Source organism: Bufo bufo, chromosome 3 (genome assembly GCF_905171765.1).
Source record: "Bufo bufo chromosome 3, aBufBuf1.1, whole genome shotgun sequence".
Lineage (NCBI taxonomy): Eukaryota > Metazoa > Chordata > Amphibia > Anura > Bufonidae > Bufo > Bufo bufo.
This window is the reverse complement of record NC_053391.1, coordinates 373,335,786-373,362,071: the sequence shown is the minus strand read 5'-3', so window position 1 is coordinate 373,362,071 and position 26,286 is coordinate 373,335,786. Positions and strand designations below refer to the sequence as shown.

At 40.0% G+C, this 26,286-nt stretch overlaps 1 protein-coding gene across 1 annotated transcript in view; it reads right to left on the bottom strand.

Moving 5' to 3' along the window:
- Window positions 1-259: 259 nt before the first annotated feature.
- VMP1 (vacuole membrane protein 1) overlaps window positions 260-26,286 on the bottom strand; it is a 178,446-nt gene continuing 152,419 nt past the window's right edge. Inside the window, 2 exon segments of the mRNA XM_040424665.1 lie at window positions 260-1,518; window positions 2,322-2,424. Coding sequence (XP_040280599.1) covers window positions 1,375-1,518; window positions 2,322-2,424 — 247 coding nt within the window. The 3' untranslated portion in view covers window positions 260-1,374.

Genomic DNA, 26,286 nt, shown 5'->3' with positions numbered 1-26,286 from the left:
CCGAATACACACTTCCTTGTTCCTGCTTCTTCAAAGCCAGAATGATTGGGAAATCACTGACAAAAGCTTTTTTTTTTTTTTTCCTACAGGGAGGATTATCATGCACGCAATAAACTCTGGTCCAACAGCTACAGGGGTGGAGTGGACAAAAGAATAAATGCAACAGAAATATAAAACTAAGCATACATCACAAAGAAAGGCAAGGAGAGAATGAAGGTTACACTTAGGGCAGGTAAAGAACCAACACAAAAAAGTTCTGGAATGATCAAAGGTGGCTTTATAAAGTTCAGTTTCAACTTTCCATTATATATACACAGAATAAAAAACAAAAATGAATGTTGTCAGTTGTAAAGAACTGGACGGTTATTAACAGTGTGCATTGGTTTCAATAAGCAGTTTGTCTCGGACTGTAAGGGCAAACTGTATAGACTACAAACCCCACCAGACAAAATATTTCTTTGAGTATGTTGTATTGCTAGTCAGCACTCCCATCATTCCATATATCTTTTTATATATCTAAAGTCAAGATTTCTGTAGTGAGAGAGTCCAATGGAGCTGCAGACATGCAAACATTAACTATTACTGTACTCTGTCCCAAAGAAATACTTAATGCTGGTGTGATGATCATGGAGTCAGTACCTTATCCAGAAACCTCTCCACACAGTTTAGGGTAGACATTGCATCGTAGGCAATGCCTACTTACAGAAGGTAGACAAGAAAATCTTAACCGTAAAGGAGTCCCTTAAGTCTGGTAGCACAATGCACAGCAATGCACTAATCTTTCCCAACACTAAATAAGTATCAGAGACAAAAATAACAGTGCATATTGGTCATCCAGTCCAGGACACGGGTATCTGCCAAGACTCCACACCAACTAGTATAGCCCATAAGGTAATGCTCTGCAAAACCCCCGGTGTGCTTCCATTATAGGAGATCAAGCAAAGATAGTCAGTGTGGCTGTTCAGTTACTGCTGAACCACAATCCTGCATGCCAGCCACAGGTTGGTAAACCATGCAAGTGTTGGTAGAGTCCCAGTAGCTGAAGAGCCACAGGAGGATGTGAACTAGGAGGAAAAAAGAAAAAGTAGTCATTCACCAGAAGAAGAAGGTGGAAATAGAGTAAACTTTACCTTACTTTGCCACACAGACATCTCTTATCCACATAAACTGTTAACATTTTATATCGTGAAAAAGAAAAATTAGAAAAAAAAAAATAATTTAATACGATTTTGAAAAAAAAAAGATTTTGTTTTAAAAATGTCCAAAGTTTAATTCGCCGATTTGTATTTAACGGTTAAATCAGGTCAACTGAGGTTCTGTTTAGTAGCATTATGTCTTTTATCACCCTCCCAGTTAATCCCAGAGTGCATCCCCTTATTTTGTCTTCTCAACAGATAACTTTTTCTGTTGGACACGCTTGGCGTAGCTCTGTGCCATGGAGTTGATGATGGAAAGAACAAAATAAATCACCATAACGATTACCAGCTTCTCAAACGCCCACGATAACCAGTTTTCACTCTGCAGGACAAAAGCACAAGGTGGCATGGTAAAGTCATTACAGAACATGGTCACGAGGCAGTCATCAGGCACAAAGTCAGGCTACTTGCTCCACGTACCAATTAAGTAGGCTCTGTGTGTCAACCCATATCATTTCCCAATGTAGACGATTTATTTCCTGTCAGACTTGCAGTAAGTATGCTTTATCTGGCCAGCAGAGGGCAGTGTTTCATTCACAGAAATGACTAAAAATGTCACATTCCCAAACCAAATCCACTTTATAGAAATTTGGCATAAACACCCATTAAACAGCTTGATCTATCTATCTAATCTATGTACCTATCTATCTAATCTATCATCTAGCAGTATGTAGACAATGCCGTTACGAACCTAGAATTTTGGGAGTGACCAGGAGCCTGGTGTATCATCTATTCTATTACTATAGTCCTAAATCTAATTCAACATGTTTCGTATGTAAAGATCTTCATCTCTGCCACATGAAATGATACACATGACCTTCTGGATGTCATCTCCTGGAAGCATCATATCATTCTAAAATTGCCAGTCAGTCTTTTAAAGTACTTTAAAACTATAAAGTTCATATATTTCTTATTTATAACGTAATACAAGTTTTATGTCTATGACCTACACAACATTAGAATACAATATATTAAAATGGATAATAAAAGTGATAACCATACATCAAATATAAATGTACTATTAACCAGTAAAAAAACAGCAATACTTGTGTATGATCAGTGTATGATCATGGCTGAAACCTTTCAAAATGAGTATAAATTCAAAAAACAAGGGATTATTCTTACCTGCGGGGCTCCTGCCTCTGTTTTGTGGTGAAGCTTCTTCCGTTGAGCCTCCAGATATTCTTGGAAGGGTTTTTGTATGGAAGGTCCGATACTTGGAACAGCCCTACATCCATGTCCATTACGGGTGCAGTGAAAAGAATGATGTATGGGAAGAAAAAGAGAAAAATAGACAAGTAGTTAGAATGGTTCCTACTTACCTACCGAGAAGAAGAGGAGAATGGTGCCCTGGTATAGGGAGGGCATCAGTGCACCATGAGTAATGTGTGTCCCTCCTAGACAGGGAGACACTTTGCTGTGTTATGTGCACTGGTGCAGTGCAGAAAATGAAATGAATGACTTCTGAGAACTCCCACATTTATCACCAGCGGTTCCTGTAAGAACTGGTTTGAACCGATTAATAAGGAAATGAGTGGTGCTTGTGTCATCCTCACTTGAAACAGAAACTGCCCACCCTTCTCCAGTCATGCCCCTTTGTGCTCAGAAAGGCGTAGCTTTCTTAAGAAGAAGGAAGGGAAAAAAAAAACAGACGGTATCCTAACCCTTTACAGCCCTGACTGAGCTGTGTACAGTGCTAAGCACTGTGCCATGCCTCTCCTGGCACCACAAGGGTTATGTATAGCGTATGCGTCATGGTATTGCAAAAGAGTGGATTAGCTAGCTATGAAAGGACCTCCCTGCTGGTCAGAAGTCAGCGAGTACAAAAAATGAAAGAGAGAAACAAAGGAAGTAAAGAATCTGCACTATTATAGTATATCCTTACACACCGACATTAGTAAGCATAGCCGGACTAAAATCATTTCCAGGGCTATTGTATGGCGGATTTCAGATTCTGTGTTACTTCATCCATAAAATCATTATTCACCGGTATAAAAATGGGCCATAAGTACTGGATGGTCTATGCATTATGATAGAGGCGTCCAATATATGGATGCAATTACATTCAGGTGTTCAAGAAGAAAAAAGTAGCTATGAAATAGTTATTTGCAGATAAACTACTTCTGCAAGTAGTTAGTGTATCTACCCTAAACTAAAGTAAAATAAAATGGAGAAACAGATGGGGGAACTACAGTAGCTTCCAACTGCTATGTACACAAAATATGTCACTAAGAGATCTGTGTGTCACTTCCGTTATTCAGACAGACAACAGATGCATAGATGACAGATGGATAGAGGATGGATAAACAGATAGACATATTAGACAGCTAGAAATTAGATAGATTGATCGATACTGTAGATAGACATACTGTAGACAGATACTGTAGATAGAGAGATAGATTATATACATAGATTATATAGAGGATATAGATAGATAATATAGACAAATTATATAGATAGATGAGATAGATAGATAGCTAGATAGATACTGTATCTATAGAGATAGAGAAAGATAGACAGATACTGTAGAGGGATAGACAGATTGTAGAAAGATAGAGAAAAATGGATAGACAGATACTGTATCTATAGCGATACAGATATAGACAGATACTGTAGAGTGATGATAGATAGATAGATAATAGATAGATAGATAGCTACAGGAGATAAACAGACTAACAGGTACGGACAGATTCCTAACAATCTCATTGAAATCCTTTTTTTATTTTTTATTACTGGTTTTTGGATTTATTGTCTCAGTCTAGGATTTTGGCCCTGTTTAATTCAAAGATTATATATATATATATATATATATATATATATATATATATATATATAATCTATATCGTTACACATACAGACACACTATATATATTTATTCATTTCAATAGCTAGTAATGCGTTAACCAGTGTAACATACTGCATATAGTAATACTATTATACAACAGTTCATGCAAAAGCCAAGGGCTTTTCCAGGTGGTTAAAAAAAAGGACAATTCATTGTAGCAATATAGAAAATGTATTAACATAAATCTATTCATCTATTTCATAAGAGGAGCAAAGAGATTTGGGCACAGATATTTGGACAAAAAAATAAAAAAAATATTGCTTGGATGGATTCTGAAAAGATTTTTTTCCATGTAGATCTCTCGTAATTGATAAAAATATAGTGAATAAAAAAAATAAACAATAATTATCCATAGTTTTTTCATGGATGAAATAAGCATTGTAACTAAATTAGCAGGTTAATAATTATGTCATGGCAAAGTCAGGCCGACTGCAATGGGCTGCCATCCCTATTAACTGGAAGAGGTAATACAAAGCCTGCAGCAGAAGTCTGAATCATGGTCTAGGGATGGAACTCATCATCAAATCCCTGAAATGACCCTCTTAGAACAGTATGAGCAAGATACTGATGTTGACTAATGAGCCTGTTAAAGACTGTGAGCGCTATACCAGCAGACGCATGGCTTAGGAGGTAAATGTTTCTTATGCCTCTAAATTTTGTGATTTTAGCTTTATGTATAAAATAATTGTAATTACTGTCAATTCTGTTACAATTTCACTTTGACTTGTATGCAATGTGCATTATAAACAGCTTTTGCCTATATTATATGTATAGCTTAGGAGAGTTATTTCAGATCTTGCTGCTATGGAAGGTGCCGATTTTATTCTACACATGCCTTTTTTTTTCTAAATTATTTTACATATAAAAATTGCAGGAAACTGCATTTAGTATTCTACATTTGCATCATATTATTTACAAGCAACATAAATACTCATTTTCGGAAAAGTTAAGATGCTGATGAATACAGCAACACAAATACATAAAACCGACATGAAGAGGAGGAGTAAAATTAAACGTATTATCCCCAAGATTTGCCAGGGATGTGTACAACTAACGTTTAGACACAAACTGTATAATAGCTACTCACTCACAGATATTAATAACAATCGTCACATTATGTATTTTTTTTTTTATACTTTTATAGAGCTCTATTATGTCCCCGATTCTGATACTTCACTACAGGTAGAAAAAAAACCTAAAACTTAAGTGGGTTGTAAAGTGAAAGTGTCATTTCACACGTTTAGGCTGAGGTTAGAACCATTTTATATAGCCTGAGCCCTTGGCTTTTGCAGGAAACCCCAAGTGTGAAGAAGTCTTCACACTTGGGGAAACAAAACTCTCTTGAATTAGCAATCCAGTAAACCAGAAGGAGTAAATACATTTCCTACTAAAACATCTTTACATACGCTCCTCATAGTGAATCATTGAATTCTGAATTGCCTTCTGAGAGGCGTTGCTTCTAAGAATTTAGTACAATAAAGATGATACTGTCATTTTGAGAGCAAATATTCCATGAATTATCAGTAATTTCATGATTGGACAGTAAGAAAGGTAACTGTCACTTTAAGATAAAAAGCCAGTAGTTTATTTAGAGTCATAGGTGGTAAAGGTAAAGGAGAAATTAGTGTGGTCCCTGACAATGGTAGAGTAAATTATGCTATATTGTATACACAGTAAATCACAATAAAGATTATTTTATACAAATGTACTGGTCAATATATTACCTCAGTACAAACGTTTAATGAGGATGATCATTTATGCTATGATATTAAGCTATATACATTGGTTGCTTTGTACTCAGTATATTGAGTATTTGATGTCAATGATGTCTCTGGTTAACTACAGAGACAAGAAAATGAATAAAACGCCTTTTTCTTCTTTCTGCATACAATCCGAAATGAGTTTCAGTTCTCAAAAATATGTAAAGAATCTTTAATGCAACTTCTAAATATTGATTTCAATGTAAAGTTTGTACATACGTGAACTGGTTTTGTCTTATCAGTATTAATGTAGTGTTTGAATCAGTTAAAATGCATTTTACATAAATTAAGTCAGTGTTGCTGTATTACTTTTAGTACTGGTCAGGGCACTTAAATATAAATCTCAAATTTGGATATTTAGAAGCCACAGGTCAGGCATTATCCAGAAAATGCATATGTAATATATCCCTTATAACTAGGCTACTGCAGCAAAAAGAGCAAACCAAATATATCATATGTACAAGAACATAGAAAACTCTAAAAATGTAATACACATGTATTTCATTTATCAAGCATCGTATAATTAGGCTGAGCACAATAAAGAAAGGTCCTCTTAAATGACACCATTAAATATAGTTTACGATTGGAAATCTTAGCTATCCCCCTCTAGATACATATTCAGTATAATGTACTTACCACCTATAGTCAGAGAATTGCTGTGTATATTATTGTATTATACATACTATCTATATACCGCATAGCTAATAAAATGAATAGGCTTTATCTATTTTCAACCCCAAATGCAAATATTCGGAAAAGGCATATAACAAAAATAGAAAATATGAAGACTCCGTATCTGCAGAGTTTATGTATATCCAACCCCAACTGCAAATATTCGGAAAAGGCATATAGCAAATATAGAAAATATGAAGAATCTGTAACTGCTGCATATTCATAAAAGGTATAAAGCAAATATAGAAAATCTGTACCTGCTGATCTGAGTATATCAGTTGTACATGTATATGAGCCGAAGTGGTGCTCACAATACAGATGATACATACAGGTTTATTTCAGACAACCATTATGTACCAATGTTTGTGTTATGGCATCCCACTATGGTGTCTTGGATTGAAATAAAGTAAAAAATTTTGTGTAAAATCACTGGCGTGCCATCCATTTCTCACGTGGAATTACATCATTTTCCAGCATTTATACTTTAAGAAGTTGGTATATAGGAAAAGACCTTGATAGCAAAGGAAGGTGAATGGAAATAGTCGAAAACTGAAAAAAGATAAACCAGGGCCAAACGTAAGCTTAGGCTCTCTAAGGTGGTAGCATATACAAGTGGTATAACATTTTGCAGGGATTAATTTATTGTTCAAAAGTATTTAATCTAAAAGTGCACAATATATTAAATGAAGGGATTCGCAAAAATGTACGTAATAAAGAACATATGCAAAATCCTTTTAATTGTAAATCAGGAGACGTATGTACCATGGGCATCTTAAGGAGCCTAAATTTTACATTACAAATCAACCATATCATGTAAAAATGTTATATATATATATATATATCTATCTATCTATCTATCTAAATCTACAATCTGAGAGTGCTGCTTCTAACTAGCTATCTATCATATGCAATGTTAAAATAAATATTATTATAGAAATATATGGCCTATTTATCTTTGCTCTTTCTATACATTAATATTATTTCTCCTTATATAAAGTCAATATTTTCCACCCCACTGCTTAGACAATTCACAGATTGAGACAATCGCATCCCTCCCTGGGCCCAGTCAGCTCAAAATCTTCCCTCTAAGCTCTTGTACAAACATGCTGGATCTGATTTCATAAGAAGTCAATGAGTCTATCAGAATATTATGCGTATACTATGCATTTTCTCTCTAAATATGCATGAAAATGCTGCATATGCTTGCTTTATATGCTACTGCTTCCATAATTAAACGGCAACTAAACCAAAAATGTGAAGGGGCAGAAGCATTGTGCCCCTTCATCTTTCATCGGATCTGCTCAGCTTCTCGAACATGTGGAGTATGGATCCATAGAAAGCGTATGGGATCTATATTCCATTTGCACGAAAAGCCAAACAGAGCCAGTGAAGGCCAAAGGGGGCAGAATGTTCTCAGCAGCGCTTCTACATCTTCGTTTTTCATCAAAGGTTTAGTTACCCCTTAATAATATCCTATTACCACTTTAAGATTTGTTTCATACAATATACCTGTAGTGCAGGTGTTTATATTTTTACTTATTTTTTTAATCAGCAGATTCCAAAGAAAGAAAAAGTATTGAATCTATTCTCACTTTTCCAAAAACAGGAATGAAAAAACTGCACTACAAGGGTGGCTTCACATACAGCATTTAGTATTAAAAAAAAACTGTGGCCAGATGTTCGAATAAAACCAATATAGAAATATAAGGCTACTTTCATATCTGAAGAACCAATGCTTTAGCTTGACAGTTCTCCAGATCCGGCACTGCCGGATGCAACCGGAATGCCCGCCGGCCCCATTAACAATAATTTGGCTGCAATCCGACAAAAATGGCAAGGATTAGCTGGACGCTGCCAAATTCTGGCCTTCTCTGCCGGCCGAATCACCCTGCTGCAGATGTGAAAGTAGCCTAAAATACCCTACTAACAGTGCACTTTTGGTGCATTTTTTGGGATGGAGGTGTCAGAAAACACAATGGGGCAGATTAAAGAGGACCTTTCATGGGTCCAGACATTAATAAATAAGTAGGGGGTTGTGTAGGGCATAATTCATGGATGTATATCACTTAGTAGTGTGTCTGTCCGGCTGTGATGCTCTCCACTGTAATTGGACAGCGCTACAGCCAGGAATAAGGAGACGCCCATTAAGAATCAGGGCAGTCTCCTCCTCCCCGTACCGATGCTATTCATTAGCATATCAGGCGGGCAAAGTAGCGCCGGACAGACACACTACAAAGCGATATTACATCCATGAATTATGCCCTACACAACCCCCTACTTATTTCATAATGTCTGGACCCAAGAAAGGTCCTCTTTAACTAATAGCAACTAAGAATATGAATCATTGTCTTAATAATAGACAAATTTACTATTCTACAACACAGACCTTTGTAAATTTAGAGTATTGTAAATCTTGCACTAGATTTACGCTAGTATTCTGGACCAAAATTTGTCCATGCTCCAGAATTTTGTCTAAGCACTAAAAAAAATGAGTCCGTGTGCCAAAAAACTGCTACACTACCTATGTTTGCATGGTTTCACTCCAAAAATGCCGCTGAATTTTGGTGCATTTTTGGCATGGAGGTGCATTTAGACCATGCCCCCTTTCTAACAAAGTCACATCCCCTTCTATGTGAAGCCACGCCCCCTTTTGGATGAGAAGTAAATTGCTTAGAGAAGATTGTAAAACAGTAAATGTAATGCAAGGCATGCATGCCAGTTTAATCTGTCCCTATATACTCTAGGTGTGGAGATTTTGTTCAGACGTTTTCCCCTAGGCTTTCCTATAGCACAAGAAGAAATGCATGTAAAAAAATGTGTAAATAAAAAAAATGCCATCTAAAAAAAAAAAAATGAAGAAATTCATGGAATTTTTAAATGAAGAAGTCCCAAAAAAGAAAGAGTGGCCCAGATTTAGTAATGTGTCTGCGCCAAAAATTTGACAAAAAATGGTGCATCTAGGGTTTCTACACTTTTTTCCATCAACAAGGGGACAGGGCTTATTGGAATGTGGGTGAGGCCTATGATGCACCATTTTGCGCCATAATTTCGATGCAATTCTGGAGTAAAAAAATCGGTCTTAAAGTAAGTCAACCAATAGTTGGTATCTAGTCAGTGACAAGTGTCTATCCCTGCACCAGATTTATTATCTATCCTGCGCCCCTGTGATAAATCTGTTGCAGGTCTAAACTTACTCCTTCTATAGGATCAGTAAATCTGGGACAGTGTGTGAAAAAAGCCTAAATATGTACCATAAACCCTGGATAATGATCTCCTCCCTGCTGTCTGACTTTCCATTCTTTCCTCTTTCTTGCTCTACCTCATGCCTGTGAAGATTTATGCTCCGATTTCTTTTGCCCTACCTACAGTATATACAGTTGTTATTCCATTGTATGGTTGACCCTTAGCAATCTGCAGAAGCAGTCATGACTAATCAGGACAAAAACGTATTCATATCTGAGACTTTTTTTTTGTATAAATCATGTATAGTAAAAAACATGAGCAGAAACTGAAGAAATAACTATGAAGGAGATGAAGATACTCATCATCATGCAATCTATGTGAATACGTGAACTTTGTGACTGTTTTTTTTTTTTTCTCTTTTCCTTTCCAAGCAGTGATCTCAACATCACCAACGGTTAGTATTTTAATGACTTGTCATTTCCTGCTCTGATAAAGATTCTCATGTTATTTTACCAACCATTTCCTTGAGGCTGCACCAATAGCAAGATGCCATCATGGATGACTCAGAATGGACCTCAGACTTCAATAGCCTGACTCACCAAACAAGGTCAAAATACCCTGGAGAGAAACTCGAGCCCCAGGTGCTTCTGGCTTCAAGACAGAGAACCTACACCTCTCATACCTCCTTCAAATGCATGTTAAGACCATGTTTTGTCTCCTGATTGCCAACAGGGTGATGAATAAACAGGTTAGCAGCACCAGATCCAATCTAGCAGCACAAAATAAGCCATAAAATAACATGTCTTCCTAAATGAGCAGTTTGTCACATAGGGGCTAGCAGATGTGTACTTCTACTTAAATAAGTTGCTCAACAGGAGAAAGCTACCAGGAAACCATTCACTTCTAGTTATCAAGGGGGAAAAGCCAGAAATGTTTTGTTTTTTTTTTAAAAGGGAAACGATTACAAAATGTTAGTTCACATAACCCTTATTGTGGCATATTTGGTTACCATGTACAGTGAGGACCCATATGTATGTGCACGGGAGTACATACAGTACAATGTAATGTTATTAAAGCTTTTCATTTTCTTTAGAGTGGTGTGTGTTGTAATAACCTATAGTATTTTTTAGGACTTGATATTGAAAAACAGTTTTTATGGTCATATAAAATGTTTATTTTCTCTACCTCTAAAAATAAGTTTTTTTCCAACTACAGAGCCTAACCATCACTACTGCACTGAATTAGTGTCCATCAGTGTAGAACTGGCAGGCAACTATTGGGCCATGCCAAAGGCATACTATGGTCTGTGTGATGTCAGGCTCAAACAGAGTGATCATGTGACCAAGGAAGGTAGGTAGTTTAAGGGGTGATAGTTTGACAAACAGCATGGAATCTAAGCAGTCAACCAGGCGGTATGGCCAGTTCATTGCCAATCCCACACTGCTGCAGTTGGATGTTAGCTGTCATTCATTGCCAGCTCAGGCACAGACGGGACATCAATGCGCAGAGAACAGGTCATCAGTATACCAGTCGCAGAAAACAGTTTTAATTGTACATCTACAGGTGACTTGTAATACCCGGCAATAAAACCAGATATGTCAGTATATCTTATGTTTCACTTGGATCACATACAGGTAACTTACAGGTTCCAGACCTCGGCAATAAAAACAGGTTTATGGTAGTGTATATTAGGGATCGACCGATATTGATTTTTTAGGGCCGATACCGATACTTTGCGAACTTTCAGGCCGATAGCCGATAATTTATACCGATATTCTGGGAATTTTCATTTTTGAGAAAAAAAAATAATTCCTACACAAATCTGCTGAAAATTAATATGTTTATTGTTAATGTGTATTTTTTTTTGTTTATTGTTAATGTGTATTTTTTTTATAAATCTTTTTCATTTATACTTAATATTTTTGTGTTTTTTTTTTTACTAACTTTTAGCCCCCTTAGGGACTAGAACCCTTGTCCTATTCACCCTGATAGATCTCTATCAGGGTGAATAGGAGCTCACACTGTCCCTGCTGCTCTGTGCATAGTGCACACAGCAGCATGGAGCTTACCATGGCAGCCAGGGCTTCAATAGCGTCCTGGCTGCCATGATAACCGATCGGAGCCCCAGGATTACACAGCTGGGGCTCCGATCGGAGGAGCAGGGGATCCTGTGGCCACTGCCACCAATGAGTAATACTGGGTGGGGGGGGGGCGCACTGCGCCACCAATGTTTTTACTAATTGGCCGGGATTGGGATGGGGGTGGGGGGCGCACTGCGCCACAAATGATTAATACTGGGGGGCTTGGGGGGGCACTGCGCCACCAATGAAGATAAGTCTCTCAATCATTCATATACAGGAGGCTGGAGCTGGCTGCAGAATCACATAGCCGGCTCCCGACCTCTATGAGCGGTAGCTGCGATCCGCGGCACCTGAGGAGTTAACTACCGCGGATCGCAGCTATCGCTCATAGAGGTCGGGAGCCGGCTATGTGATTCTGCAGCCAGCTCCCGCCTCCTGTATATGAATGAATGAAAGGCTTATCTTCATTGGTGGCGCAGTGGCCACAGCCCCTCCCCTCCTCTATGTTCTCTCCTCTCATTGGCAGCAGCACAGGGGGGGAGGGAGACACTGCTTCCTTCTCCCCTGTGCTGCGGAGGGAACACAGAGCGCTGAGAGCAGCGCGTTCTGTGTTCCCAATATGTTATCGGTATATCGGCAAAATAGATGCCGATACCGATAACGTTCAAAATCCTCAATATCGGCCGATAATATCGGCCAAACCGATAATCGGTCGATACCTAGTGTATATACACTCGTTACATAAAAATTAGAACACCAAGAAGGACAAGAAGGTTATGCAAATTGAGTAAGTAGCAGGTGTCTCCAAGATGTGCAGATCATACAATTTTCAAGCACCTAGCTCCAATCTGAGGCATGTGGGAGGGGCATAAAAGATGAAAAGCAACGTTTTGTGTGGGATGATTGTGTGATGCCTTGTGTTCATGGACATACCAGACAGAATCTTTGAACTGAGAGACCTTGGTTTATCACTCTGGCAGATCGCTACTCACCTAAGCCGAATGTCAGCACTTTTCAACGTTGCATGGCACGGTGGCTGAGAGAATGACTATAAACTGAAAAGACAGCAAGAGGTGCACAGAGATGAACCTCTGCACAGACTTATTAGAATAATGGCGCTAGTTATCCATTCTGTACTGGAAGTGAAATTGGACATCACATTCCACGCCTATGGGAGCAAACATTATCTACACAATCCAATTGAAAGGCGTTTGCATGACACTGGTCTATGAGCCAGACATCCAGCTACAGGTGTGCCATTGACCTCACGCCAAAAGGCGTCATGTTGCATAGCAGGAATAGAAGAGGGAATGGAAGTCTATCCACTTCAGACATGGGTTCTGCTTTTGTCTCAGATACACTGACAGCTGGAGATTGGTCTGGAGACCACATGGTCAACGTCATGAAGAGGCCTTTACAAGGGAAAGTCACACCATGATTATGGTGTGGCGTGGAATATTGTATGGTAGCCGGACACCTCTAGTCTTCATTTCAGGTACACTAACAACTCAGTGTTACATTGACGTGGTTGCGGAATAAGTGGTATGGCCATTTCTCCAAAGAGTCTTGTTTGTCAATGCTCCTCAGGCTACTGTGAGCAGCCTTCTGTGGCCTAAATGTGCCCGTAGCATCTCCAGACTTGTCTCTCATTGAGCACATTTGGGACGTCATTGGTTGGCGAATGCAAAGGGAGCTGCCAGCAGGGGATCTTGATGATTGGCGTGCCCAAGTGCATTTAGCGTGGCAGAACATTCCTCAGACAACTATTATTAACCACAGTGATTGCATGCCAAGGTGTGTAAGTACGTGCATTTCTGCGAGTGGCGCTCATATTGGAGGCTGAATAAATTGAGATGTTTCGAATATTTTTTCCCTTTTTTTGCCATTTGCATATCAGTAACAGGTCTATAAATCCTGTGATTTCCATGATGATTTCACAACTTTTCCTTATTGGTGTTGCAATTTTAATGTTGAGGAGTATATATATATATATATTTATGTTGGTAGTTTTATGCAACAATAGTTCAGGTTGCCACAGTAGGGGTTGCGCTGGACTAGTGCTTAATACTTAAAAGTGTTTTCGGGTTATCCTCCAGATAGGTTATCAGTATCTGATCGGTACGGGTCAGACACCAGGGACCCCAGCCAATCAGTTGTTTGAGATTTACATAAGAAATGTATACTTTTACTCAGTTTACTCAGCAGGATCAACCCTATGAGATACTGTGTCTGGTTTATAAGCAGTGATTCTGCAGAAAAGTCCTCTTTTAGTCTCACACTGCAAATTTGCTTAGTCATGCAGACATATATTAGTGAAGCATATATTGATAATACATAATTAGGCCGATTTCCCATTCAGAAATCTAGAAGATCTGGATGACATTGCATAAAAGATGTAATAGCGACACCATTGGTGGGCTTTCTTTGAAACAGATGTCACTTTAAGAGTGAATACATATGCTGTATGTACTGGGAAAGCTCCCAGCACATATGCTGCACACAGCTATAGAACCCCTTTCTTTGTGGGTCTGGTATGTGCCAGAAGACCTTGCTGTCCTATACAGCTGGCTACCACAAAAAAAATCTACCTTTGTGAAATGTGGCCAATGTTCGATGTAAGTCATTGTACACTGTGGCATACATTGGAAATATACGTTGAGGACAGTGTTGGACTGGGGTTCCTTGGGCCCCACAGACAAAATTAATCTTGTGGCCCAACTGCTATATCATCAATATAGTCTAATAGGTTTTAAATCAAATAAACTTCTAGAGCTTTGGGGCCCACTATGGGGCTTCAGACACTGGACCCATTGGAGGACCCTCTGGTGGGCCAGTCTGACGCTGGTTAGAAAATATTCCCAGCATACGTCTCAAATGCATAGACCAAACATGATGTGAACTGATTTTTAGGACTTTTTTTTACTGGCAACTTGTTATTTTATGGGCAATGCTCTGTAAATCAACAGTTTGGTGTACAAGGATAAACTATTTCATGAGACGGTAAACTGCAGATAAAAGTAGCAAGGCTCCCTCCTTTATGCTGAATATGCTCTGGTATTACACGAAGCAGCAATTGCACAATACTCACTTCATGCTCTATTGATTTGTGATGTCAGACAAAAGTGGAAAATCTTATTCTCATTGTTTTCAAAGAGCAAATAGCTGAATATACTGGGGGTGGTGCTTTGTAAGATACAAGATATATCATCTACCTGACATTTACAAAGTTATGCCTCTAGGAAGTATATAACCTTCAAGATCTCATAAAACTATCAGGACATGCCACTTATAACAATTGTGCACAAGGTCTTAAAAAGGGGCATGATATTCGAAAAAGGGCTTGCCATGTCATGGCATTATAAAACTTTGACAAAGATCTAGTTATTGACTACACATGTCCCATGGTTGCACAAAGAAGATGCTGCACCCTAAAGTATTGGTCACAACCCTAGATCTCAAAAACAGACATGCAATCTATTATGTGCAGTACTATTACAGTAAAGTGACGGTCCTCAGGTGCACATTAAAAAGGCCCAGATGAAATACTGGTAAATGCAGGTTCTTACACTTAGTTTCAGTCTGACTGGCCAACAAGACCAGTTTGAATCGAAAATCCTGCCCTGGTGACATGCACTATATGTCCCACATGTCCTCCACAGCTCAGTATTGCTCTCCATCATCTTTCTTGCACCCCTGACACCAACACTAGAACTTGCTCTATGATCCCTTTCTTTAACAGGTGAGAATATATATATATATTTGCCCCATAGTGGAGAGTCACTTCAAGTAATCTGTGTTGATATGTGCAATGCCCTTAGTATTTCATGTCCACAGAATATATCTAGTTCCCCGAGAGCAATCCATATAAGCAACTAATCAATGAAATATTGCTTCAGGTCACTATCATACCCCAATATACACTGAGAGTCCCTTTAGCCCAGGGTTGTAGAACCTTTTCTGTCAGACTGAGAGCCACAACAGAACTTAAATGGGTATTACTAGTGAATACATTTATGGCATATCAAAAGTATATGCCATTTCTGTTAGGTGCTGGTTCCACCTCCAAGACTCCCAACTATAGTCGGAATGGAGTCCCTTTCTCACTCCAGAAAGGGCATGTCTCTCCATTGTAGTTTATGCACATGTAGTGTTGGAACAACCGCGATTTACGAGCCCCATAAAGTATAATGAAGACAGCTTCAAGCATGCATGGTCACCTCTACACTTCATCTACTCCTTTCTGGAGTTCCACAAAGGAATTAGGAGATCTCCATTCTGCCAATATATGTGGGTCCCAAAGATAGTCACAGCTCGCACCATGTTAACAAGACACCAGACACAGACTAGCAAGTCTGTTACCAAAATGTAGAGGGCCACAAACCGTGGCATGATTGGTCACCCATGCTTCAGGCCTCATGCACACAACCTTATCCATTTTGTAGTCCACAAATCATGCATCCACAAAACATTGATACCAATCAAGTGCATGCTGTCAACTACTGTAGAAATGTCCTATCTTGGTCCCCAAAACAGAAAATAATACTTTTTTGTGGGGCCGCGAAACGGATAAATGGATGCGGACAGCACACTGGCTCCATTGATACCTCAGATTGGATGCGGACCGAACATACAGTCATGTGCATGAGGCCTTAACCTAACAAATGTATTCTCTGATGTCAGGACAGCTATGTAGGATTAGAAAACATGTCTCATTTCTTCCAAAAACTGCACCACATCTGCCCATGAGTTGTATCTGGTATTACAGCTCAGCTCCATTGAAATGATTTGAGGCTGAGCTGCAATACAATACACAACAGCTGTGGTGCACTTTTTGGAAGAAATCAGCCATATTTTTTAATTCTGTACAAACCTTTCAAGAATCCTTCAGCTGATCTCAGTATTTCTCATTGAAAATGAGTGTTTGCAACTAAACTTAGTGCTTTATTAGTACTTTCTCAATTATGAAGGGTACTAGTAATAAAGCAAACTGCCTCGTAAAATACTACGTAGTATTACTACCAGATGCTGACGTAGTTCAGCTGTGCGAACAGCATGAAAGCTCGTAAATTATATTATTATCTGCTAAGATTTCTCAATAAATGAGCGCACACACTTCCTAAGGAAAAAAATGAAGAGTCAGAGTATTTTCTGGAAGATGGAACCAATAAGGTTCCAGCTGTTATGACAGATACTACAATGGCTATTTTGTTCACATGACGTTACTGTATTTATTTGACCATTTCTTGGGCAGCTTTGATTCCCTTTCCAGTTAGTGTCATTTTTGCTTTCTTTCCAGTAACTACAGAGGTAAGCTACCCTGGTCTATCTGGCTTTGCTGATGTCATCAGGACACAATGGGTAAATTCATGCCCACATAAGTCAGCAACAAAAAGCCAAAGCTATAAAAAAAAAAAAATGCAGAGCAATAGCAATTACGCTCAGGAACAATAATAAAGATTTCCTATTTTGCACTCACAAGCATAAATGTATTTATTGACTTTTCCTTAACCTTCATTTTGAAATATTCCCAACAGAAACAACTATTTTCTTATATGCAAATGTTTCTTTGTTAAAAATGTGCAAAAATGAGGATAAAAGAAAGCAATCAGTTTGCAGAATGAAGTATCAGCTAAAACAATTACTGTTTGTTTGCCTAGGTCTGAAGTATGGATGTGTGATATGTCCATAGGGATCTATAGCCACATCCTGTTCATATAAACCAGACGCTTGTACATAGAGTTCCCTACTGCAGCCACAGTTCCTGACATCAGCAGTCATGGACTGAGATGATAAAATGTTAAAAACTTTAATACTGCTATAATACTCCAGGTCGTGTGTGTGAAGTCACTTGTTTTGATGTTGAAGCACCTACAGTCAGCGGAACTTTGATTTGGGCATAAACCAGCCTAAGGGTGCATTCACACGACCGTATGTATACAATGCGGATCCACAAAAAATACGGATGACGTCTGTGTTGCAGACCCACTGTAACAAGCAGCACTCTTGTGTGCAAAATGGACACGTTCTATCTTTTTTGCAGGACTGCGGAGAGTACATACGGATGCGGACAGCACATGGTGTGCTGTTCTTTTTTTTTTTCTTTTTTTTTTGTAGACCCATAGAAATTAATGGGTCTGTGTGCAATCCGCAAAAAAATGTGGATCGGATGCAGACCAAAAATATGGTTGTGTGAATGGGGCCTAAAAGACAGTTCAGCAGAGGTCAGAGGGCTGCCAGAAACAGCCGTCAGATGGCTAGTCTGATTGATTTATCACAGAACAGCTTTCTGCAGCTTCTGTATAGTGTGAGATATAGTAGCTGTAGAAACCACTTTTTTTTTTTTATACATGCCCCAAATACATGTAAATCAACAGTAATAAAAAAAAAAAAAAAATCCGTAGATGTCCATAACCTTTTAAAGGGAGTCACCTCAAAAATCAAAGTAAGCATAGCTCCATGTGGGGTAGGTGTTCAGCAACATAACCATACCTTACGTTTAAAAATCTGGTCATCTAGTCCAGTGAAATGCTTCTATTTATTTATTTATTTATTTATATGCAAATAAAGTTTTTGGTGCACCACAGACAGAGCTGCTCCGTTTGGTGCACTATCCCTCCTCCAAAAACCAAGCACCTCTCCATCATTTAACAGTCCCTGAGACTTCAGAGACGAAAGCAATGATGGAGGGGAAGCTAGCTGTTACAGGGTGTCACAGCGCTCACTGAAGCTCTGGCATCTCTCCGAACCACAGCATTGTACATAGTATAGCAACTGTGCTTGGTACTGCAGTCCAGCCCCATTGAAGTGATTGAGGAGCTGCAACTAGGCCATGTGACTGACGTAGGCCCTGGTGCTCCCGGCCTCTTCTAACAGTTGATCGCGGGGGTCTCGGGTGTCGGACCCCCGCCGATCTGATATTGATGACCTATATCTTGAGGATAGGTCATGAATATTATTTCCAGAATAGCCCCTTAAATGCATTATATTAGGGCCAGGGATTTATCATTGTTAATTAGGATTACAATTTGTAGAAGGGTATGGACAATGCCCAGTACTTGCCTGCAGAAGTTGGTTGGTGCATTCCTGTGGTTTTTGCATTTCGTGAACACATGCAGCATTGAAAATAGACAAATGTGGTTTGTAAGGACTCCTCACATCTTACAGTTTCTTTGCAGACCATATTTTATTTGCATAAAAACTCTACTAGGGTATGCGTTGTAATGGTAGAGGCTATCAGGCTTGTTAACTGACATGCTCTGGATTGAAACCCCTCAGACAGGACAGTTTAGGCTGCATGTGAATGGGATTTCTGAAATCTGATCCACTTTGCTCGTACTGTAAATGCTGCAGATTTTGCTCACGAAACTCCACTGCAGAGGGTCGGCATCCTTTATGCGGTGTGTGAATCCACCCTGAGGTCAAGGTTATGTCTTAAATAGGTTGCATAATGAGGGGGGGGGGGGAAAGGGGTGCATAAGGGGGGTCATTTTCCCCCTAAAACATCACCATCTCTTGTCCTCAAGCTATATGTGGTATGCAGCTGAGCTCTATGAATCTACCATTAAACTATGCTGCATTTTTATAGAATACTGAAAGACTTTCTTTGCCAGTCTATGTGATTTTTAGTCATTTTCTAAATGAAAGGGTGTGGACCCGATGAATGTGCAGAGACAAAATGGGACAGCTGACTATGAGGAGTATACTGCCTTGTCATTTTTCGGCCTCATGTCATGCCACATTCTGGTTTATTTGAAGACTTGAGTTTGTTAAGCCACCGTGAAGATGTAAGGATCACAGCTGCTTCCGTTGTTCCGCGAGACCATGCTTAATAATGTATTTAATTGATGACTGATCTATTATTTTTTTTTAATTCTAAATAGAACTGTGAACAGAAGAACTTAACAACTGAAGACATTTCTGAAATATATCTGACAGGCGGCCAGCAGCCTAAAAGCTTAGCATTTTTCAGGTTCAGTGATAAAAAGTATCAATGTTACAATACTATTTCTCACGTGGTTACTTTCCACAGCTTGCAAGGTACCACAGTCCTACAGACAGACTGTAATATTTCAGATCAGTGCCTGACAATCTTGGATAAACACACAAGGGTCTATTTAATAGGAAACCAATTAACCTATCAGTAGGATTTTGGAAGAACCCAGAGTACCCGAAAGAAACTCGCGGACATTCAGAAAGTAGAAATAAACTCCATGAAGATCTTGTCCCTAAATGGATTTGAATTTAGGACCTCCGTTCTACTGGTGCTAACCACCAAGCTGGCCACAATTATATGGGTTATACAGTGTGTACCTACTTCATTTAAAGGGGTATTCCCATCAGCAGTTTTCATACTTGCCTGCGGCGAGCGCGACGTTCACTTCCTGGATTCGGCTGGGCTTGATTGACATCTTCTCCCGGCCGGGCCACGCTTGCGCAGAAGACTGAAGATTTTCTCCCGGCCGGGCCGCCCAATGTCCTGAACGCGCATGCGCCTTGGTGACTTATTCCTGGCCTGTATAGTACAGAGCCGCCGTGCGCGTTCGCGGCTCTGTACTATGCTGGCCAGGAAGAAGTCATCATGGCACATGCGTGGCGGCGTGCGCGTCCAGGACATTGCGCGGCCCGGCCGGGAGAAAATCTTCAGTCTTCTGCACAAGAGCGGCCACAGGATTCGACAGGCGAGAGGTGGCCGTAACAAGGGGAGACGAAAGACAACAATCAGGTAAGAGGGGACTTATTTTCTCAAAAAGGTGGGAATTGGGTAATAAAATGTATTTACAAAAATGATCACTGTCAAATCATTAACAGATTTAACAGTGATCATTGTGATGAGAATACCCCTTTAAGTGACCCTTTGATTCAAGAAAAAAAAATTCACATTAACTGCTGAACGAACAGAACTCTTAGATTGTGATCTCCTTTTCATCTTTTGAGTTGCAAATCGTTAATTCTCTAGCTCCTCTTCTGTTATCCAAGATGGCTGCAACACTTCTCTGATGTATACCGTGCAACGTTATCCCAAGACCAATCCAAGGGCAGCCGAAAGTGTCGCGGACTACCAACTGCACAGTGTGCTTCAGGCAGTCTGAGAAGCCATGCGACCATCTTGGATGGCAGAAGAGGAGCCTGTGAAAAGACAGATCTGCAGCTAAAAAAGATGAAAAAGGAGGGCACCATGTTAGCGATCTGATCGTTGCCCAGTTAATGTGATTTTTTTCCCTTTTAGACCTCATGCACACGACCGTTGTGTGTTTTGCGGTCTGCAAAACACGGATGGCGTCCACAATAAAAAAAACACGGATGGCGTCCGTGTGCGTTCCGCAATTTGCGGAATGGCACGGACAGCCATTAATAACACTGCCTATTCTTGTCCGCAAAACGGACAAGAATAGGACAGGGTATATTTTTTTTGCGGACCACGCAACGGATGCGGACAGCACACGGAGTGCTGGCCGCATCTTTTGCGGCCCCATTGAAGTGAATGGTTCCGATTCCAAGCCTTAAAAACTGCGGCTCGGATGCGGACCAGAACAACGGTCGTGTGCATGAGGCCTTAATCTGAGATTTGCTTTAAACTTCGGAACGCAACAAATTAATCAAAATGCTGTCCATTCAACCTAGACCTGAACTGACTGTGGTCCAGAGAGCATACGATTCTTAGTACCTATGAGGAGGTAGGTCACTAGTGTCATACACTACACAGCCCTACTACTGCTTATATCCAGCTGGTGCACAACCTATACATAAGAAGGCAGGATAACCGATTTATGACTACTTTCACTGGCTTTATTAACTCATAAAAAACTTAGCCCTTTTTCTCAAGGTGAAAGGTATTCAGTGATTTTTAGTCAGTATTCACCAGCCACATTTTAGGTTGATGGTAGGAATACAGAAGGGTAAAATAGAAATCACCTTTGGACAGATTCCAGATTTGCAGGGAGTGAATTACATGACTTTGAAGCACGGCGGCTGACACTCGCGTCACACAGAATACCATGAAACATGCCCAGTGGACACAGCATATCTTAAAGAGCAAAGATCAACCCTGTGTGGGTGGTAAACTATCTCATTCATGCAATTGTGCAATAGAGTGACTGTGCGTGAGTGTCACCCAGTACAGCAATGTGATAAAAAGGAGTGGCCAGGAAATATGCAGGATTAGAAATGCATTCTCGGCACGTACCGTGAAAGGTTTTTAGAATTGAATAGGGTGAGCCTACCCTGCATTTAAAGGGGAATCACTCGCTAATAAATTAGCCCTTCAACTGAAATGCTGGATATATCAGTCAGTGAGATCGAACTACTATCCACAATACAAACTGTGCTTTCATGAAATTTCACAAAATGATACATTCACCAAAGGCACTTATATTCAACGAAGTAATGCCATAGAGGACATCAGAGCCAGTAAATCTCTATTACTACCTAAATTACCATATAGAGGCACGGTTTTATTGTATCACATGCAGTTATTTCCACGTATTACTTTCAGTTCCTCCCGAAGTTACTACAGAGACAAATCATCATCTCATGCGATGCTCATGTGGAAATCAAAGTGATGTCTGTGCAGATGGCACCGACTTGCCTGTATGCTATATTATCAGAAATCACTTGACAGAGGTGCATTTACACCTGCTGAGCGGCAGCAGATTGTCAGGAAAGAGGCGTTCCTTCCCGACAGTCGGCTGCTCATTCAGTGAAGGAGACCACGCAATTACATGCAGCGATCACCTCCACAGTATGAGAATGAGGGATCTCTAGAGCGATCCCTCGTCCCCATTAGGGTTGTCACAATACCCAAATTTTGATTTGATTTCCGGACCATAAAAAAGTATTGCGATACTCGATACCATGCTAAAAAAAAAAAAAAAGTGTTTCTGTTTAATGGGGATAACCTGTTTGTTTATTTCTGTATAGTACTTAACAAATGTACTAAATAACGTTTTCTCAATTGTACGTGAAATCATTGTACTACATCGCTATTATATACAAATTTTAATGTATAAACTCCAATAAAGAGTATATTTAAAAAAAATAAAAGACGCGTGCATTCGGTATTTTATGGAACGTCCAGCCCATAATAGAACAGTCCTATCCTATTTTTTGGGGGGGGGGGACAAGCTGACTAAAAAATGGCAAATCGCATGTTTTTTATTTTTTTTCTGTTACGGCATTCACCGCATAGGAAATATTTTTTAATATTTTAATAGTTTAATAGACTTTTTCAGATGCGGCGATAAGTAATATGTTTATATATATTTTATATGTAAAATTGGGAAAGGGGGTAATTTAAACTTTTAATATTTTGGTGTTTTTACTTTATATTTAATAACTATTAATAACTAATAACTATTAGCCCTTTTAGGGGCTAGAACCCTTGTCCTATTCGCCCTGATAGAGTTTTATTAGGGTGAATAGGATTCTGACACTGTCCCTGCTGCCCTGTGCTTTGTGCACACTGCAGAAGGGAGCTTGGCAGCCAAGGAAGGTTTCAGTAGCTTCCTGGCTGCTATGGCAACAGATCGGAGCCCTGCGATTTCACTGGTGGGGCTCCGATGGGAAGCTGCCATTGCACCACCAATGAATAGACTCAGGTGGAGGGGACCCTGTGGCCAATGCCACCAATGACTATAATACTGGTAGGGGGAGCGCACTGCGCCACCTGGCCTCTATAAGAGGGTGATGCGATCCCCGTCAATTAACCCCTTAGGTGTGGCACCTTAGGGGATAATTTCTGCGGATCGCAGCGCCCTCTCATAGAGACAGAGTGCCGGGTATGTGATACAGTCGGCACCCGCCGCTTACATTTGTATTTATGGTTTAATTACATTAATTGGTTGTGCAGTGGCCACAGTCTATTCCCTCTTCCTGACTGCTATCTCATCATTGGTGGCAGCGGCAGCCACGTCACAGTGGAGAGGGAGGGACTCCCTCATTCTCTACTGTGCTGTTGAGGAGAACATGGTGTGCGCTGAGGGCTGCGCGTGCCGTGTTCTCTAATAGTAGCGCAGCCTAGTATCAGAAAAAAGCAAATCCCGGTATCGTAACGATCTGGGTAAACGTATTGATTAGGTATCGATAGTTCAATACTCTGTACAACCATAGTCCCTATACAGAATCATTGTTTCTGGGCAGCAAATCACAGTTTAGACAGCACAATCTACTGCCCAGAAATGATAATTTAGGTGCCTGCATGAATGACAGTTACACTGTTCATTGGTTGCACCTTTACATGAGCAGACTGTCGGGAACGAGCGTTGACAGAAAAGTTCATTACCGATAATCTACCCGATTATTGCACCGTCTAAATCAACCTTAAACCTTTCACCTCTCCTGAGGTGCCTGTTTTAACAATTCTGGAACATCTATTCTTATGGCTTTATGTTGTGCCATTCCATAATTCTTCCTTCTAAAAAGTTATGAATGAATTGCTAGCAGTCTGCAGTAAGGGTACAGAGGGGTGGTAACTAGTTGGGGGTGTTTACCTACACAGACTGAAAATGGCAGCAGTGATTGGATAGAGTGAGTCTGTGCTGGTACACCCCCCCAACTGGTTACCTCCCCTCTGTACCCTTACTGCAGACTGCTAGCAATTCATTCATAACTTCTAGTTGAAATAATAAAGGAATGGTACAACAGAGAGCCATAACAGGCTTGTCAGGACAGGTGAATGGTCCTCTTTAAAGGGTAACTGTCATATTTTTTTTATTTGCTAGTTTATTAGAGCTAGGCATGTATACCTGAGTTAGTCTGTCAATGATTGCCCAAAGATCTGTAATTACCTTATAATAACAGCTTTCATTAATATCTCCTGTCCCTTTCCACTGCTCCCTTAAAAAAACGATGCTATGGCTCATCTGTCTCCGGCTAGGAAGATGGAGGGGTGGTCCTTCACACTGCATGCCTGCATTAGGCTTCAGAGTGAGAAGGCGTGTCTCTCAGTAATCCAATCTGATTGGCTGGCAGGAAGCTTCGGGCTACAGCAAGTTTGTATGTGACCTGAGGGAATGCAGTTTTGGCCTCAGAGAACTGGCAGAGGAGCCATCTTGAGAAGATCCTCATAATGTAGGATTCAAAACAGCCGTAACTAAGAGGAAAACTCAAGGAAGACAGTGGTAAGTGAAGAAACTAAAGATTGCTTTAGGCATAATGCTGCTGCAGCAGTAACATATGCAAAAATTTATATTTTTTACCTGAAAATATGACAGTTATCCTTTAAGGTATATAACACAGAGCATTGCACTGAAGAGTGCCAGTAATATGCAAACCTATTAACAGGTCTGACAAGTGAATGTTGACAACATACATTCTTATGCTGGGCTTATAAAACATGTTACAATGCCAGCTAGGGACACAATGTAACATTTTTCTCCTTAGTCCAGGTAAGAAATGTTTTTATGGCATATTTTTAAGGCGCACATCTATTATTCCTTTCAAGGACGCAATAGAGAACACGGGCTAACTGCTTAGATTTAAAGAGGTATTCCCATCTCAAACATTTAGACAACGAACTCTGGCCCCCTAACTCTTTTCACCTGGATGCAGCGTCCAGAGGTGGTCAGGCCTACAGAAACAAGCAACCAAGCTCTGCTACACTGTTTTTCATGCTCCTGTACAAGTGAATGGGAGCAAGTGTATGACAGAAAGGAAAACAATAGCATAGCCCGCTCACCTGTTTCCGTGGTCCTGACCACCTCTAGGCACGACATGTAGACGGAATGAGGCGGGGGGCTGCCTGTTCTAGAGATAGATTTGGGTTCCAGAAAAGGGTGTCTAAATGTTTGAGATAGGAATTTCATCCCAACGTTGCTGTCCTTCACTTTACCGTCCAAACTGTGCAGTTATGCAACATATTCCCAAAAGATATAGTATTGGCTAAACTGTCAATAGATTTAATAAAGAGCTAGATATCTTCCTTGTAAAGCATGCACACCTAAGGCAGATGCATGCAACTGCACAGGCATACCATTACATATATCTGGTCATACTTTTGGCAAGACGATTTCAAAAGGTCTCACAGAAGTTAATCTGGGTTTAGCCACATTGTGTCTAGAGTTTAACCCATACCCAGATCACAACATAACTGTATATAGTGATAAGGACTAACTTCCCACACATTGACGATCAGCTACATCGCAGGGATGGCATGGACAGAGCAGCAATGATTTATGAAAAAAAAAAAAGAAACAAAACTATAAAATAGGTATATTGTAAAGTAATGTAATATTGTCAGGTTATTTAACCAACCTAGTAAGCACTGTACGAAAATAAATTAATGAATAACAAAATCCAAAAGAAGTTTTTTTAACCCCTTAAGGACATAGGACGTACCGGTACGCCCTATTTCCCGAGTCCTTAAGGACACAGGACGTACCGGTACGTCCTGACTTAAAATCGGCATTCCGGCGCCGCGGGGGTTAATCGGAACGGGATGCCGGCTGAAATCATTCAGCCGGCATCCCGTAACAATGCAGGGGGGGGTCATTTGACCCCCCCGTATCGACGATCGCAGAAAACCGCAGGTCAATTCAGACCTGCGGTTTTCTGCG